Source organism: Bidens hawaiensis, unplaced genomic scaffold (assembly GCF_021521415.1).
Source record: "Bidens hawaiensis isolate Kalapana, Puna unplaced genomic scaffold, B.hawaiensis_p1.1 tig00043022_1, whole genome shotgun sequence".
Taxonomy (NCBI): Eukaryota; Viridiplantae; Streptophyta; class Magnoliopsida; order Asterales; family Asteraceae; genus Bidens; species Bidens hawaiensis.
The window spans coordinates 29,377-46,757 of NW_027497641.1; the positions used below are offsets into that span (position 1 = coordinate 29,377).

The window sequence follows — 17,381 nt, forward strand, 5'->3', positions numbered from 1 at the left end:
TTTGAACTTTGAAAAGTAGGCAACTAAGTTGAAGAGAGGTTTTATTTTTCCTTTTTCTTAACTTAAAAGGACATCCATTCAAAAATAAAAAATAAAATAATAATTTAAAAATAACAGTCAACAAGTCAAACTTGGTATGCCATAAATCCATATGTAGTTATGTTTCCTCACATATGCAATATATTTAACATTATTAAACAAAAAATATCATGAAAGTAATATAAAGTGTGGATGTTTGGGTCGGTTTTCCAGTTACTCAAGTTTGAAATTTTTTAAAATGAATTCAAATTAGAATTTAAAAACTTATTTCGAATTTAGTTTAATTTGGGTTAATCCGTATGACCGTATTCATCCTAATTATTAAAGAAAAAATTCCAGCACACTGAAAACAAAAACCAGCAGCCAAATAGTACCAACAGCAACCTAAAGGATCCAAAATAGCATTGACAAGTTCAAATATGGTAGAAGTTGCTAAATCATTATAATTAAGTGAATCTGCTAATAGCCATCATGTGCGCGTCACTTAGTGTCAAAAAACATAAGCTACGGTATAAACTACTTTTATTGTCTAAAAATCAGTAATCAGTCAACTTCAAACTAAATTAAAATATATATGTAATTAAAAAATAACAAATTCATCAAAAAAATCTATGCAAGCAACTTTGCACTTTCGCAGGTAGTTCTAATGACACATGTGTTTTACATTATGTGAATTTAAATGGCAACTCCTATTGCACAAGATATTATTATTATTATTATTATTATTATTATTATTATATTAATCACTAGATTACTCCCATTGGCCAGTAGCAAGACTTAAGCAGACTTTTCAAGTCAACTAGCCAATCCTTTCACTTAAAAGTTTCAACCGTAACCACATTATGGTCTTATAAAAAAAATCCTATTTATATTGCCACACCGGCCAACCAACAAGAAAGCTATCAAGCATTATGCTTTCCTTCACTTTACCGCTCTTTTCTTTGCTCCTCCTCTCCTCTACCACCACGACCGCAATCGCCGCCACCCAACCATACAACACCACCGACTATTACCTCCTTAACTGTGGTTCCTCCACCACCACCACCAATTCTGACCGGATATGGGATAGCGATGAAAGTGCCACCTTTGTACCTTCCAACATCACCACCACCTCATTTTCATCCACCCCGCTTCACCGAGACCCTTCGGTCCCACAAACACCTTACTCCAACGCCCGAATATTTAATACTTCGTTCACCTACGCATTTCTGGTCTCCGAAGGCCCCAAATTCCTCCGTCTATATTTCTATCCTGCCACCTATTCCAACCTCAACCCAAACCAATCTTATTTCTCGGTATCATCCAATGGCTACTCTCTCTTAACCAACTTCAGTGCTTTCCTAACTGCCTCGTATATCGCAACCACCCGATTCGATGCAGGAGTCCGTGTTCCCAACTTTGTCAAAGAATTTATCGTATATGTAAAAGATACACGAATCCTTAACGTTACCTTTACACCTTCACCCGGCTCATATGCCTTCATCAACGGTATTGAAATCGTTTCCATGCCCGAAAATCTCTACTACAACTCTAACAACCTGAAATATGTTGGGATAGCTAACGGGCCCATTATCAGTAACGACACGGCGCTTGAAAATATTTACAGGTTAAACATGGGTGGGGGAGATATATCTGCTACTCAAGATACTGGTATGTACCGGTCATGGGAACAAGATAATAGATATATATACTCAGCAGCAATTGGGTTGACACCTATATATGATCAGCTAGAACTGATTACCTATACCACGGAGACGCCAAATTATACTGCACCTGAGCTAGTTTATCGAACCCAAAGGAGTATGGGCAAACAGTCTGAAATGTACAATCTGACTTGGATACTTCCTGTTGATTCTGGGTTTTATTACAAGCTCAGGCTCCATTTTTGCAACATTATACCACAATACACAAAAAGAGGTGAAGTGGTTTTCAAAATCTTCATTAATAATCAAACTGCTGACAATGAAATTGATTTATTCGACTTAACACAAGGCAGAGGCTATCCAGTATTCAAGGATTATGTCGTGTTTGTTCATGACCCCGATGGCAGCAGAGGCAAGCAGGATTTGTGGGTCGCAATGCATCCTAATCCCAACTATGAAGGATATCGTGATGCTTTTTTAAATGGTTTGGAAGCCTTCAAGTTGAGCATGGCTGGTAGTCTTGCTAGCCCAAACCCAGATGTTAGTAGTGAATACCCGCAGCCAAGGCCTGCAACTCCCATCATACAGAACACAAAGAAAACTATGTCTTATGTTCCCATAATTGGTGGTGTTGGTGGAGGGTTAGTCTTGTTGACTGTCTTAGTTCTTGTATTTTTCCAGAGAACACGTGTCAAGCACTTTGGCAAGCCAGACAAATCTACTGAGACTTGTGATCCATCATTGCCGTTAGATCGATGTCGTTGTTTTTCACTTATGGAATTGAAAGTTGCTACTTGTGAATTTGATGATGGATGTGTTATAGGAAGAGGAGGGTTTGGTACAGTGTACAAAGGGTACATTGACAATGCTAGAACCGTTGTTGCAATCAAACGGCTCAACTCATCATCCAAACAAGGTTTCCGTGAATTCAGAACAGAAATAGGGTTTCTATCAAAACTACACCATGTACAACTAGTGTCCCTAATTGGATACTGTGATGATGAGGGCGAGATGATTCTGGTGTATGAATACATGTCTAACGGAACACTACGAGAGCATCTATATAAGAAAAACAACCCTCCTTTGTCATGGAAAAGACGTCTTCATATTTGCATAGGAGCAGCCAAAGGGCTGCAGTATCTTCACACGGGTGCAAACCGTGCAATAATTCATCGGGATGTCAAGTCCACAAATATCTTACTGGATGAAAATTGGGTTGCTAAGTTGTCTGATTTTGGATTGTCAAAGCTAGGCCCTAAAGACCAAACGAAAGACCATGTTAGCACAATGGTGAAGGGTACCATCGGGTATGTGGATCCTGAGTATTATCGGAGGAAACAAATCACTGACAAGTCTGATGTCTACTCGTTTGGAGTTGTTTTGCTTGAAGTGTTGTGTGCAAGACCTGTTATCAATCTAGCGTTACCTGATGAACAAGTGAATCTTGCAGAATTGGGGAAATCTTGTTATCGAAAGGGAACCCTAAATGAGATAATTGATCACAACCTAAGTGGTGAGATTAGCCCGAAGTGTTTAGTGAAGTTTGGTGAGGTGGCATACCGTTGCTTGAATAAGGAAGGAATTGCACGCCCGTCTATGGATGATGTGGTTTGGGGACTAGAGTTTGCATTGCAACTGCAAGAAGATGCTGAGAAAATGAGTGAAATGGTTGGCGAGGTAGAATTAGAAAGTCGACAGCTTTTACTCAGCATGCAGTCAACGCCAGTCACAATCGAGGAATACGAGTTATTAGGTTCAACTGGAGTGGAAATTAGACATGGCACGTCATCTACCCGCACTTTGACCGAGATATCGCAGCCAACAGGAGGCTGATATAACTTTTCTGGTGAAGGTCACAAGTTTTGGTTCAAATCTAGTTCATTTGATGTCAATAGTGGTGTGATTAAATTTGTGTCACTCCTTTCATGTACAAACTGATTTCTAACAATTATGTAACAAGCCTCAGTCACAAGCCATTGAGCATGCTTCTAGAGGCCTTAATGACATGCTACATGTCAGAATTTAGTTATGTAACGCCAAGATCGATTGACGTTATTATGAGTTTAGCGTAAGAAAAATGATGTATAAAATAAGTAGTTGGGTAATCTTTTAAAGAGCGATTCATAAAATCAACAAAAAGATTCTGTTTAAGGTTGTCCTCACAATAAGACATTTTGAGTTTACTATTAAAAAAAAAGACCGAATTGTCCCCCCGAAACAACTCAACCATTCCATAAATTGTGTCAAACTTGATGGGCTCATACATTCCCAAAAATGAAATGATAAAGACGGGGTTTGAATTTAAGCGACTAAGATGGCCACCTTTTAAAAAAAATGTTCAGGAAATAAATTATTGGTCATTCCGTATTTCTTTAACAATACTCGGGGCAGGGTATACCTATGTATTACAAGTAAAATTTGCAGAATATGTTTCGTTTAGATAGTGTGATTTAATCGAGCGAAATGTTTAAACATACAGCCGGCTTATATTGTTTTTTCAGAAGTAAAATGTCTGCAATGTGCGGACCACAGTCTTTAGACTGACCTAGATCACCATATTTGGTAAATAAACTATCATTTGAGCAAAAAATCAAAAGAATAAACACTCTACAAGAGCAAATTATCATATTGACATTGGGATAATAATCAGTAAAAAGAAATACAAGTGTTAAAGCTAGCCTAGCCAGAAAGAATTCTATGAGACAAAACATCGAACACCTGGCGTGCATATCCAATACATGCAATAGGCAGAAAGTGGATAGTCCGACGAGCATCATTTTAGGAAGATAATAACAATGCATAATAATAATTTATATGATCGAATAAGAAAATTTTGTGAAAGAAAACAGGATGAATGCAAGCGTACCTCTGAGAGATAATAAATGTTTACATGAAGAATTTGCCGAAAGCAGATGTTCAGACTTGAGAGTTATGTTTAGAATTACTCTTATCGGTAGCGCACAGTAAACGAACTGAGCCGAACGAAAGCTTGTTCATGCTAGTTTGTGTTCATGAAAGCTTTTGTTCGTTCATTAACGAAACGAACACGTCCTGTTTAAGGAAAAAACAACATTTTTAATCCAAAACATTAGATGTGGTTTGATGGTATGAAATCTGATTTTATGGTTTGAGTTATCTGAAAATATAATCTTGTTTGTTTTATAAACTGGGTATTAGTTACCAATCATACATATCACAGTAGATAGACCAGTAAAATTAGAGGTGGCAATATGAATGGGTTGGGTTGGATTTGGGTGATGGGTTAGAATGGGTTTGGGTCTGGATGGATTTTTAAAATAGAGGGTTAGGATGGGTATGGGCCAAGATAGATAAAGTTAATCCATCTTGACCAAAGTAAAGCTTGAAATGCAATGGGTTTTAAAAACCCCTCAAAAAATTTAATAAAAAAATAATAACTCAAAATATAAATCTAAAACGCAAAAAGTAAAACAACTAAAATGTTTCTCCCGTCTTCCTTGTTCATAAAAAAAAAAAAAAAAAAAAAAAAACTCGGTTTCGTCTCGGCTCAGGTTCGGTTTTTTTTCGGTTCATTTTTGCTTTTTTTCGTTTCGTGTCTATTCGGTTTTGATTTCTCGGTTTTATTCGTTTTAGGATGGGTATGGGTCAAGCTGGGTAAAGTTAACCCATCTTGAACTAAACAAATGTTAAAATACAAAGGGTTTCAAAACCCCTAAAAAAAATATTCAAAAAAATTAATAAAAAAATAATAACTTAAAATATAAATCGAAAACGCAAAAAGTAAAACAACTAAAATGTTTCTCTCGTCTTCCTCGTTCATTAAAAAAAACTAGGTTTTGTCTCGGCTCAGGTTCGGGTTTTTTTCGCTTCGGTTTTGCTTTTTTTCATTTCGGTCAGTTTCGGTATATGTTCAGTTTCAATGGTTTCGGTTTTGATTTCTCGGTTTCCATTCGGTTGCGTGGGTTTTGTTTGAAATAAAAATGAATAAAGCTTGTTTTAGTCCATTCTAACCCATAAACAAACTCATTCTAACATATAACCAAAAGTCACTAGCATCTATCCAACCCATCCTGACCTTTTTATAAAATTCTTTTGATCCATCCTGACCCATCTCAATTTTAAAAATTATCCAAATTGATCCAAAACAACCCATTTGGGTTTGTTTTGCCACCCTTAAGTAAAATAGTTGGTGGTGGGCGGTGGACGGTGGTGGTGGCGGACGGTGGGTGGTGGTGGTGATGGACGGTGATGGTGGTGGGTGGTGGACAGTGTTGGTGGCAGATGGTGGGTGGTGGGTGGTGGTGGTGATGGTGGTGGGTGGTGGTAGTGGACGGTGGTGGTGGGTGGTGGACGGTGGTGGTGGTGGCGGCGCATTATGGGTGGTGGTGGTGTTGGACATTGGGTGTTGATGGAATGTTAAGAAGTGTGAAGATGTGTAAAAGAAGTTAAACAATAGCTTCTTTTTTAAGACCATAAAAGCAGTTTGCAGATCTTATTTAAAAACAAAACAAATAGTCTTCAAAAGCTTATATCTGTGCGTCCGCAGACATAAGTCTTTTGCAGATGTTTTAAGCAAAAACAAACACCACCGTAGTCACCTTAATTAAATATTATCTTATCTTACAATACTAATAAACAAAAATCATCTAATGCCACATGTTCTTCTCTAGCTACTTTCAATCATATGTGGCAACTTTCTAATACCTTAAATTGCCATGTGTCATTTAACTCCGAATTAAAAAATTAAACCTTTGGGTTCTCCATATTTAATTAAGATTAACATTAAAATTAGCATCCACATATTAACACTCATTTTAAAACCTTATTATGTGTGCTTCTAAATTCAAAATCTAATATGATATTGAAAACATGGACCGGAATGAGTTTGATCAGGCGATGAACAATAGTTAATTTTGACATCATTAAATAATCACGTTTACTTCATTTACCTCTTAATACAGATTGAAACTTATTTCTTAATAGATTTTCATGAGAATTTTGGGCTTATTTAATCTGCAAATGACTTAAACAAAATGTTAAATCATTTTGTTAAATTAATAAGTTAAGCAAAGAATTACAAATTTATATATGATAAGAATCTCTACATATTATAAAATGTCTTATTATTATGTGCCTTTGTAATGTAAATTTTGAATAATATAAAGAATTAAACTTATAATGTATATTTTGCGAAACATAAAAAACTAAATCTCTTTTTTACATGGGCATTCTACTAAAAACGAGTCACTCGCATAATAGCCTTACTTATGTATGTTATGCATTGGTTTAGTACTGCAAAATCTAAATCTACTTTAGAAGAATACTAACATCCATCTTTCTACAAATTGATAATATGGGAAGTGGCATTTTTTGCCATTCACTCACATGATAGCCTTACTTACAAATGCTAAGCAATGGTTTAGTAAAACAAATTTAAAGCTACTTTAGGAGAATGCTAACATTCATGTTTTATATAAATTGATAATATGGGAAGCAGCATTTTTTATCGTAATTTTGCACCTTGAATTGAAGAATGACCAAAACTATGTTATTTGCAATTTTATGTATGAATTATAAATATTTATAATTATTTATGATATATGTTGTATTTATTTTTTTTGTTAATTTGTTTTATTATCACCCCGTGCAATACATGGGATCTAAGCTAGTATAACATAAACATTTTAACTAACGAGCATAAACAAACGAACGTAACGTAATAAACCATCACCGAATGCTAACGAAGACAAATGAGCGAACGCAACATCTGTTCATATTTGTTCATTTAACTCATTGAACAAAATTTCTTGTGTTTTGTTCGTTCATTTATTAAAGAAATGAATGAAATGAACTTTCCGTCAAACGGTTCGTTGACCGTTTGATTATTTGTAGCCCTAGACTAATGCGATCTATGGCACTTATAGACAATTTAAGATCAAAGAAACTTATCTTCAAACTTTACCCTAAATTGGGTAAATGTTAAAAAGTTAGGGTCCACTTGATACAAAAAGAAAGCGGTGGCACTTAGTCTTAGACAAATGTGTATATTTATATGTTAGATGATTCTTAAGAGTGTAACCATCGGCATCTTCACTATCAGACTTCTCACTGAACAATGTAGTGATCGTTTTTTGCAAATCATCTTATTAATCGGGTAGTGATCACCTCTTTAACTTCTCACTAAACAAGAAGTGATTACCTTTATAGTGTCTCACGAAACTAAATAGATAGTAATCAAACACCATCCAGCATCTCACTAAATGGGTAATGATCAGTGATCACCACTTCAAACTCCCTTTTTTAACTACGTTAGGGCCAAAGGACAAACCTTGTAAGTTGTAACATTTGGGAACGTAAAGTACAAACCACGTCAATTTAAAAGATAAATGATAAGCTCTGAAACCTGATACAAACAAAAAGGACAATCTTTGTAATTCCGTCATATTAAAATAACTATATTAATTATAATAAATGTTGTATTAATAACTTGTATAAGTATTAAGTTCTAGGGTTTCAAAAATTTAGGTATTACATTCATATTATATTTTTGTTATATTTATTGTTATAACATTAATCGTCGTGTATAAAAATTAGCTTATATATTTCGTTATTCATTAAGGCCAACGGGTTTTTTTATTTTGACTCAGCCAAGGTATTTAAATCCTCGGAGACGGACCTGACTTTAGGCATCTTACATATCGTTGAACTTTCTAAAATTTACCTCTTAGGCCCTGAACTTTCAATAAACAAAAGTTTAGACACTAAACTTTCTGCTATTGACCGAAAGTAGGAAATGATGGGAAAAGTCTCAAAACTTGTTACGATTATTACAATAAGTTTTATAAGGACCGAAAGAAAGATAATATAATTGATTCTTGAAACACAAAATGATGTATAGTAAATTACAAATAACTTGCAATCAATTAACTAAACGGTTGAAAATCCAAATTTAAAACGCTTATACGGTTATCAATTGCAAAACTTTTAACACAAATCTGCAGCATCAAACTAAATCATAAAATACGGTCCGATTTGGCTCAATAATCGGAACCTTTTCTCTTCTGATTCAATGTCGAGCCGCTTGTTTGGGGTTGACCGAAAACCGACCTGCATCCCAATACACACAAGCCAATAATAAGCATGCATACATCAACCACAAACCAATATTAATATGGATGAGAATAAATATGCAAAAACTCACCCACAAGTTGAACATTTCTTGTGATGCTTGCAGAAAATAGACAGACAAACAGAGCAAATGTATCCCATGTCGATTGTGTTTTTGTGACAAAAACACCTGTCATATAATTATAATATGTTCAAACACGAGCTCAAAATATTGATGTTGTAAATAATATAAGAAAAGCCACTTACGAAGCGCGGAAATCAACACCTACGGGCTTAGGCAGTTGCAAGAAGCTGCGTGAATGTAAATCTGTTGCAAATACCGTCTGCATGAAAAGAAAAACACGTTGTTTTGAAAAGGTATCAAGTTGGTTCGCGTCAAAAATTGTTCTAACAAAATAGGTTTCGGTTGTAAAGGGTCATTTTAGAAGAAGTAACAACTTGGTTATGGTCAAACCAAGATGGGCTCGGGTTCAAACGGGTCACTTTGAAAAAGCACCAACCTGGTTCGATTCAAAATGTGTCCTTACCAAAAATTGCTCGGGTTGAAACGGGTCGTTTTGGATAAGTATCAACTTCGTTCAGATCAAAACTTGTTCCGGCCAAAATGGACTCAGGTTGAAACGGGCCATTTTGAAAAGTACCAATTTGGTTCGGTCATAGCTTGTTCTGACCAAAATGGGCTCAGGTTGAAACACAATTTCAAAAAGTATCAACTTGGTTCAGGTCAAAACTTGTTAGAACCAAAATGGGCTTGTGCTGAAACAGATCATTTTGAAAAAGTATCAACTTGGTTTCAGGTCAAAACGTGTTGACCAAAATGGGCTCGGGTGGAAACAGGTTGTTTTAGAAAAAGTATCAGCTTGGTTCGGGCCAAAACTTGATATGTCAAAACTTGTTGCTGATCAAAACGTTTTTGGGTGGAAACTGGACATTTTGAAAAAGTATCAACCTAGTTCAAGTCAAACTTTGTTCTTGCCAAAAAATGGGCTCAGGTTGAAACAGGTCATTTTGAAAACATATCAACTTGGTTCGGGCCAAAGCTTGTTCTGACCAAAACAGGATCGATTGAAATGGCTCGTTTTGAAAAAGTACCAACTTGGTTCAGGTCAAAACTTGTTTAACGGTCTCGGGTCAAAACTAGTTCTGACCAAAACGTGTTGAAAGGAAAGTATCAACTTGGTTTGAATCAAAACTTGTTCTGACCAGCACGGGATCAGGTTAAAACAAGTCATTTTAGAAAAAAGTATCAACTTGGTTCCGGTGAAAAGTTGTCATGACCAAAACGGGCTCAAGTTGAAATGAGTCATACCGTTAGATACTGAAACAATCCATCAAGCAATTGTGGCTTCAGATACACACCTCCGGTTATATAAGAAGCCTGCAAATACACATATTATAAACAATAATATATACACTAGAAATAAGTCAACATTAAAATATGAATGTATGCGGTACCTGTTGTAAAAATGCCGAATGGTGTGACCCGATAACACAAGAATCTATAGGTACCTATTAATATACGCCGGTTAACAAGTGTCAGTTAAATAATATAATATCACTTGCAAAATATGTAAATACAATATATAGTAATATACCATTGATCTCTGAGCAGAAAAAATTGAATTCATGATAGCAACATATTGTCCCGGTCCATCTTGTGATCCATGCATACACAAAATCTGCAATCACTCATGAAAATTAAATAAAATACGAAAGAAAATTGAATATGAGATGGCAACAAATGCACAAACAATTACCCGAGGTTGTGGATGAAGTGACCCGGAACGAAATACTCTTTGTATGTCTGATAATATTATTGTTATTATAAACAATCTAATCACACAGTAAACCATACACATAAAATATATAAATGTAAATAGATGAAAGGATACAACAGAGTGCCATTGAAAGAGATCCAGAAAGCAAGGAAGACCCGATCCCATCAAATGAGTCATTATTATTACTACCATTACTAAGTTCTTCGTCTTTAACCACAAATTCCTCCAGTTCCTGCAACAGGGTCTCGACTCTGTGGTTTGTGGGGCCCGATGAAGAATCGTATATGTAAGCACATGAGTTTAAGCCAGTGGCTATCACCATAACTTGATTGAGTTGGTTTAGAAGAAGAATTGAGTTTAAGAATGAAATGACCTACAATTAACCTTTAAATATTAACAGCACTTTAAATATTTGATAGATAGTGAATGTGAAATAAATATTTTCTACGGTTTACTTGAGATAGGAAGTTGGAGAATGATAAAGGGGCAGCTTTTGAGCTCCAGAATATCGGGTTTGTGTCAATTAATACCATTAGCAGGCTGACATCATCTGTGATTGAGTTTAAAAGTAATGATGATGACGATGATGATGATGATGACGATGATGATGATGATATGCATGGATAAATTTACCTGTGTATTGCTTTGATGAAACCGGTGTCATACTTGGTTTGTGTTGTTAAGGACAGATTTTCTGGTTGATCAACCTGAAAAACGGTTAACAAGAATCACAAAGTTAATCAGTTTCTAATAGATGTGTAAAATTCAATAGCTTTAACTGGTTTTATTGAAGTGATAGACAAGACCCAAAAGGTTATGTTGGTTAACTGATGAAACATTTTCTTTGCCCAATAATTTCATAATTTTGTGATGGTAATGCTTATTCATAATGTGATTCTGCACATACATGTTGTTTGTAGAAAATATAATCATTACTATGAAAGAAAACCAAACAATCAAAAACCTGCACAATCAAATTCTAAGAAAGCTAGGTCTTGGATGACAGCCAACACTATATGATTAACTAATCAAATACACCAAACAAACAGATTACACATATACCTATGCAACTAACTGTCATGACCATTGTTTCCTTGAACCAAATGTGCAAATATTAAATTATTAGAGAGCATATGCATCCGTGAGTCCTGAACTTAAAATATGAAGAGCATCTCATATAAATAGAGTTGTACTCTTACTTTAAAACGAAATCCATCAGTGCATATTAGGTTATACAATTTCTTTGTAACTACCTTGTTAATTGTGAAGAAAACCCAAAAGGACGGCAAGAAAACATTCACGTATTTCACAACGAATTCGGTTATGGAGGTGAATCTTAAGCAACAACATTCGTTGAAATGCTGCACTATTATTGCTCAGAAAGCTAACGATCTAGAAAATAATGGTTTTACTATTCAGTAATTTTACTTGGACACAGTATACAATTTTGTCCGTAACTGTTAGTTTAAACTTTAAAGCATTGAAAATCCCCCAACTTTTTGGTTAGTTATCAAAATTGAAAATAAAATTTTTTAGGCTATTGTGTGTAAAATGGACGGGTCAGATCAGCTTGGATAATGGGTCGTTTTATATAATGGGCATTTTAGTGCGAGTAGGAGTTCGGAATTTATAAATTTATAAGAAACAAAAAAAAAGTACCACTGCAATTTGATTTGAGCTCCAAAAGCAGTGCAAATTTCGACACTCATAATACATTCTTGAAAGCACTAGACAGTTTGATTTGGGTGGTTTCAGTTCCGCTAATTCTGGGTTTAATAATCATAGTTTAATAAGAAAGCCCTAAAATTAATGATGCTAGTTCTTGGGCTGTAAAAAGTTTGACCTAGATTTTCTTTTCTTCTTAGTCTTCCATTTCGATTTGCCTTTCATAAAGCAAACTTTCTAAACATACCGGGATATAAAACTCGATAATCAAGTTTGAAGGCAACTAAATTTGCAGACTTATAAGCATTATAAGGAGTAGCAAAATCAAGAAGGTGGACAAGACAATGCATCATTCATAGATTTAGGGTTTTACTCAATACTATGCGAAGAAAGTAAAGCAATGGGTTACAGGAAGACTAAATATTCATTGGGGACTTTGATCAAACAGGTGGTGTGCATATTAATATTAGGTTTATTTCACAACAGACCATCAATCAATTTCTTTGAATGGAATCAATTACCTTTGTCGAAGAAGGAATGAAGAAACGTTCGTATTTGGAGGTTAATTCAATTGTGACTGACTACGAGAACCACAACATTATTCATTCGTTGAATAGGGCCTGTTCTGTGATATACTACGGTTGGTAGAGTGGTTTCGAGCTTGGGCTCGAAATTAAAAGAGCCACTTTAGCCAGCGAGCTGAGCCTGGTCAATTTTGGCTTGATTAAAAAAATGATCAAAATCAACTCAAAATGTATAAAATCATCTTTTTTTATTTTTATAGCTAGTTTTATTCAGGAAACAATCTTTTTATTTTGAGGAGTGTACAAATTGATTACTTATTTTTTAGTTTAAGGCATAGAAAGCCCCTAATGTTTTGGTTACTTAAAAGGGGAAAATAGACATGTTCTTAAAAAGCCTATAATTCTATTAAAATTATTATTTAAAATGTTTAATTAAATGGTTGGTTGGTGCTAAGGCTGATCAAAGAGCTCGAAACTTGAAGCTCGAGCTTGTGGCTAGCTGAATAAAAGCTCAAATAAAAATAGCTATAAAAAGTTGATTTGAAACATCCTGAGCTAATTTGGATCATTTTTGTAACCTAGCCAAAATCGACCTAGGCTCGGCTCGAGTCATGGTTCGGAACTTAAGCTCGTTTAATTTCAAAATCGAGCTAGAGCCTAGCTAAATTGCCTCGTTTATTCGAATACGAGCTCGAAACCACCCTAGCTCGAGGCTCGAGCTCGACTTGTGAACAGCCTTAGACTTGGTGTATGTATGTAGTCACTTGTTTATCTCATTTAGTTAAACAAATCAATCTGACAGTATATTCTGTAAGAGGTTAACCGTACCACTTTTTAATATGTTTGTATGCATTATATGTTGTAAAAGTGTGAATCACATTTCATTATATTACTTTACTTCCCTTAATAGTAACTTATTTTTATCCCTCTTTAGTAGTAATAATATAATATTAACTTGTGGTTTAGTTTAGATTTTAATAAACCATATACTTTAGAATTTATTATTTAACTATTATTATTATTATTATTATTATTATTTAATTTGTTTTTACAACAAACAAATTTGAGAAAATTATTGTTTGTGTCCATATGGTTTCAAGGCAGATACACAATAAGTCCACGAAAAAAAAAATTTAAACCAGTTGAGTCTCCGTGGTTTCAAAACTAAACCATTTGAGTCCCTACCGTTACTTAACTATGTTAGCTTCAATGATAGATTCGACGTTTCACTTCTATATGCATGCATTGTCACTCTGAGTACTTAAATTTTCATAATTAGTCACCATGAGTCCCCTTTCCCTTTTAACAAAAACAAACACACCGAACCACCTTTTCAACGAAATTTATCGAACTAGACTAATAAAAAACCCCCGCCGCTAAAAGTAAACATTTTGATATACGAGGTACCGAAAACAAAAACAAACAAAACCTTTCTCTTAGGTTTAAAACAACTCTTCCCAGTCCCACGTTATTCTTCAGTAAACCCAGCATGAGCAGCAGACCGCGAACCGGCCCGCCGAAGCACGCGAACAAATTCGCCTGGAAACCCAACGCCGGCGTCAAGATCAACGAAACCGAGGTCGGCGGCCGGTTCAGACCCTTATCGGATATCACCGGAGTCTGCCCCAAGTGTAAAGACCAGATCGAATGGAAACGCAAATACGGCAAATACAAACCCTTAACTGAACCCGCCAAATGGTATTATATTATATTATTATTCAATTGTATTTTCAGTTTTTTGTTTTGGGTTTTTGATTGATGAATTGGGTTTGTTTGTTTGATTGATTGTTACAGTCAGAAGTGTACGAAGCGAGCTGTTCGTCAGGCGTACCATAATCTATGCAACGGTAATTAGGGTTTGATAAAGTTTGTATTTTTATGTATTGATGCTGGTTTGTTATGCTTATTATGTTGGTTTATTTGATGGGTGTGATGTAAATTGCAGCTTGTGCTAAGGAGCATAATGTGTGTGGTAAGTGTTCGTGCCGTGTTGACCGGATTGTTGGAAGGTTTGTCTTTTTTTTTTTAATATGTGTTGCGTAGCGATAGCGATGAAATAGCGGGTGCTATTTGATGTTTAGCAATAAGGTATTCGAATATTTTTTTTTAACTAGGGTTTTCATTTACAAAATTGAGTTTTTAGGGTGGAAATAATTGAGCTTGGTGTTGTTTTATCGATTTTAATCTCCAAAAATTTGGTTTTTGATATTTAAAAAAAAAACCTTAATTATCGCTGTATCATGCTATTTAATTATTGCTGTTTAATTATCGCTGTTTAATTATTGTTGACCGGATCGTTGGAAGGTTTGTCTTTATTTTTTCTTTTTTTTTAATATGTGTTGCGTAGCGATGGCGATGAAATAGCGGGTGCTATTTGAAGTTTAGCGATAAGGTATTAGAATATATATTTTTTTAAATAGGGGTTTCATTTACAAAATTGAGTTTTTACAGTTGAGCTTGGTGCTGTTTAATCGATTTTAATCCACAAAAATTTGGTTTTTGATATTTAAAAGAGTGAACTGCGGTTTTCGTCTCTGTGGTTTGTCCAAATATGTGGTTTTAGTCTGATAGTTTCAAATTTATGATTTTCGTCCCTATGGTTTCATTTCACTTGCAATTAAACCCGAATTCACTAATCCCGTTAAGTCTGGTCGTTAAACCCATCAGCGTGCCTCTCATGTGAGGGGCAGTTCAGTCCTTTTTTCCCCCAAATACACCCCAGCCCCTCACATGAGGGGGCTTGCGAATTAGAACTGGGGTTTATTTGGGGAGAAAAAGGACAAAACTGCCCCTCACGTGAGGGGCACGCTAATGGGTTTAACAGCCAGACTTAATGGGGTTAATGAATTCAGGTTAATTGCAAGTGAAATGAAACCACATTAAAATATACTGACAGATTGATTTGTTTAATTAAATGAGATAAACAAGTGACTACATACATACACCAAGTCTAAGGCTGTTCACGAGTCGAGCCAGGTTGGTTTCGAGCTTGGGCTCAAAATTAAACGAGGCAATTTAGCTAGGCTCTAGCTTGATTTTGAAATTAAACGAGCTTAAGTTCCGAATCATGACTCAAGCCGAGCCTGGGTCAATTTTGGCTAGGTTACAAAAATGATCCAAATTAGCTCAGGATGTTTCAAATCAACTTTTTATAGCTATTTTTATTCGAGCTTGTATCCAACTAGCCACAAGCCCGAGCTTCAAGCCTCAAGCTTTTTGAACAACCCTACCGGGACGAAAATAGCAAATTTGAAACTATTGGACTAAAAACGCAGAGTTGAACAAACCACAGGGACGAAAACTGCAGTTTACTCTGTTTAAAAAGAAACCCTTAATTATCACTATATCATGCTATGATGCTCACTGTAGCGAGAAAGTACCTGTTCGATATGAAGCACACTATTATTGCTATTGACAACTATGATCTTAATAAGGGCGTTTTTTTATAAATAGTAATGTTCTTAAATCAGCTGGTGTAAACTAAAATTGTTAAAATTTGTGAAATATTTGCCAACGGATGTATTTGGAATATAATCTTCTATGTTTCTAATGAACCAATGATTGGATGATGATGATGAACTTGATGGCATCAATGAACGATAGGCAATATATAAAACAGAGTGCTTATTTTTCAAGATTAATGTTGTCACTAACAGAATTTGTGTTTAGAAAGATTTCGTTAATGATGATTTTAGATGATAGTTTTAGCTTGTGAATGGTGACTGATTAAAGAGTAATTTTTTGCAGAGATATTACAGAAGTAGAAGCTGAGCGGAAGATGCTTCAAGCGGTTTGTTCTGACCTTCTAAGTTTGTTTACATTTGTGTTGGTTATCTTTAGTGATGCCTTTTAATTTGATAAATTATTTTTTTTTGTTTTAGGCTATTAGTAATGCTCGAGAGAGAGACAAGAGATCCTTGCTTCGTGCAGTAAGTGTCTTTCATTAATTCTCTTTTGGCTTTCTGTATTATTTACTTAAGGAAAATAAGAAATGACTAAATGTAATTGATGCTACAGATGAACAAAGGAAAATCTGAAACGAAAGAACAAGATCCAACTGATGTTCAACATAAGGCTGGTGATTTGTTCAAAGCCGAATCACTTGAAGCGTATGCAGGCACAACTAGAGACGATGATGATGAGGATGGACGTGATGATGATGCCCAAGTGGTCAACTGAGAATTTTCTTAATATGATTTCAGATCAAGATTATGAACAATCACATTTTGCAATTTATAAACAAATGCTGGTAGTGATAGCGTGGTGTTGAGTTCGTTTCCGTTTTTGTGTTTATGTTAAGGTCCATTTTTGCTGTGCTGCATTCCAATCAGAAAAACAAATATTGTCGTCTTGTTAGCTTCCATTAAAGCCCAAATACGTGTGTAAATGGCCAATGACCTAACCAAACCCGAATCATCATGACAGATTAATTGACTAATATCGACCCAGACCTTCAATGGTTTATTGTTGTTCTTGTTAAGGAAACACCATCGCCAAAGTTTCGGTTGAAATCAACTTGTATTATAACCAAACAAGCGTATCTCCCAAAACAAGCGGAGCTTGTCGGGTGAGGTAACAGGTCTTGCAGGATTCAGGTCAAAATATAATGTTTTTAAAAATGGTCA

At 35.2% G+C, this 17,381-nt stretch overlaps 2 protein-coding genes and 1 pseudogene across 3 annotated transcripts; 2 read left to right on the forward strand and 1 right to left on the reverse strand.

Annotated features, from left to right (window-relative positions):
* Nucleotides 1–944: 944 nt before the first annotated feature.
* On the forward strand, nucleotides 945–3,533 carry LOC143594048 (receptor-like protein kinase FERONIA pseudogene; annotated as a pseudogene).
* Nucleotides 3,534–8,650: 5,117 nt separating this feature from the next.
* LOC143594041 (general transcription and DNA repair factor IIH subunit TFB4-like) lies at nucleotides 8,651–11,273 on the reverse strand. Of its 2 annotated transcripts, none has more exons than XM_077073460.1 (10): nucleotides 11,201–11,273; nucleotides 11,023–11,117; nucleotides 10,682–10,940; nucleotides 10,547–10,593; nucleotides 10,385–10,468; nucleotides 10,245–10,298; nucleotides 10,099–10,167; nucleotides 9,059–9,112; nucleotides 8,863–8,958; nucleotides 8,651–8,768 (listed from the first exon to the last, which is right to left on the reverse strand). In XM_077073460.1, exons 1-10 carry the CDS (start codon nucleotides 11,229–11,231, stop codon nucleotides 8,670–8,672), a joined length of 888 nt encoding a protein of 295 aa, XP_076929575.1. In that variant the 5' UTR covers nucleotides 11,232–11,273; the 3' UTR covers nucleotides 8,651–8,669. The 2 variants fall into 2 exon arrangements, with proteins under 2 accessions (XP_076929575.1, XP_076929576.1); XM_077073461.1 differs by having other exon boundaries at nucleotides 9,036–9,112.
* Nucleotides 11,274–14,245: 2,972 nt separating this feature from the next.
* LOC143594043 (uncharacterized) lies at nucleotides 14,246–16,996 on the forward strand. Its single transcript, XM_077073462.1, has 6 exons — nucleotides 14,246–14,454; nucleotides 14,551–14,603; nucleotides 14,702–14,765; nucleotides 16,504–16,546; nucleotides 16,638–16,685; nucleotides 16,774–16,996. The coding sequence occupies exons 1-6, from the start codon at nucleotides 14,246–14,248 to the stop codon at nucleotides 16,933–16,935; spliced, it is 579 nt and encodes a 192-aa protein (XP_076929577.1). The 3' UTR covers nucleotides 16,936–16,996.
* The last annotated feature ends 385 nt before the right edge of the window (nucleotides 16,997–17,381 follow it).

What these genes read in the sequence shown, in the direction of transcription:
- LOC143594043 (XM_077073462.1), top strand. Translation starts at nt 14,246, where the DNA reads ATGAGCAGCAGACCGCGAACCGGCCCGCCGAAGCACGCGAACAAATTC. An exon ending in TTAACTGAACCCGCCAAATG is followed by an intron (nt 14,455 to 14,550) that starts GTATTATATTAT and finishes TGATTGTTACAG; the next exon opens with TCAGAAGTGTACGAAGCGAG. An exon ending in AGAGATCCTTGCTTCGTGCA is followed by an intron (nt 16,686 to 16,773) that starts GTAAGTGTCTTT and finishes TTGATGCTACAG; the next exon opens with ATGAACAAAGGAAAATCTGA.
- LOC143594041 (XM_077073460.1), bottom strand. Translation starts at nt 11,231, where the DNA reads ATGACACCGGTTTCATCAAAGCAATACACAG. An exon ending in TTTCTGCTCAGAGATCAATG is followed by an intron (nt 10,299 to 10,384) that starts GTATATTACTAT and finishes GTATATTAATAG; the next exon opens with GTACCTATAGATTCTTGTGT. An exon ending in ATTCGGCATTTTTACAACAG is followed by an intron (nt 10,168 to 10,244) that starts GTACCGCATACA and finishes GTGTATTTGCAG; the next exon opens with GCTTCTTATATAACCGGAGG.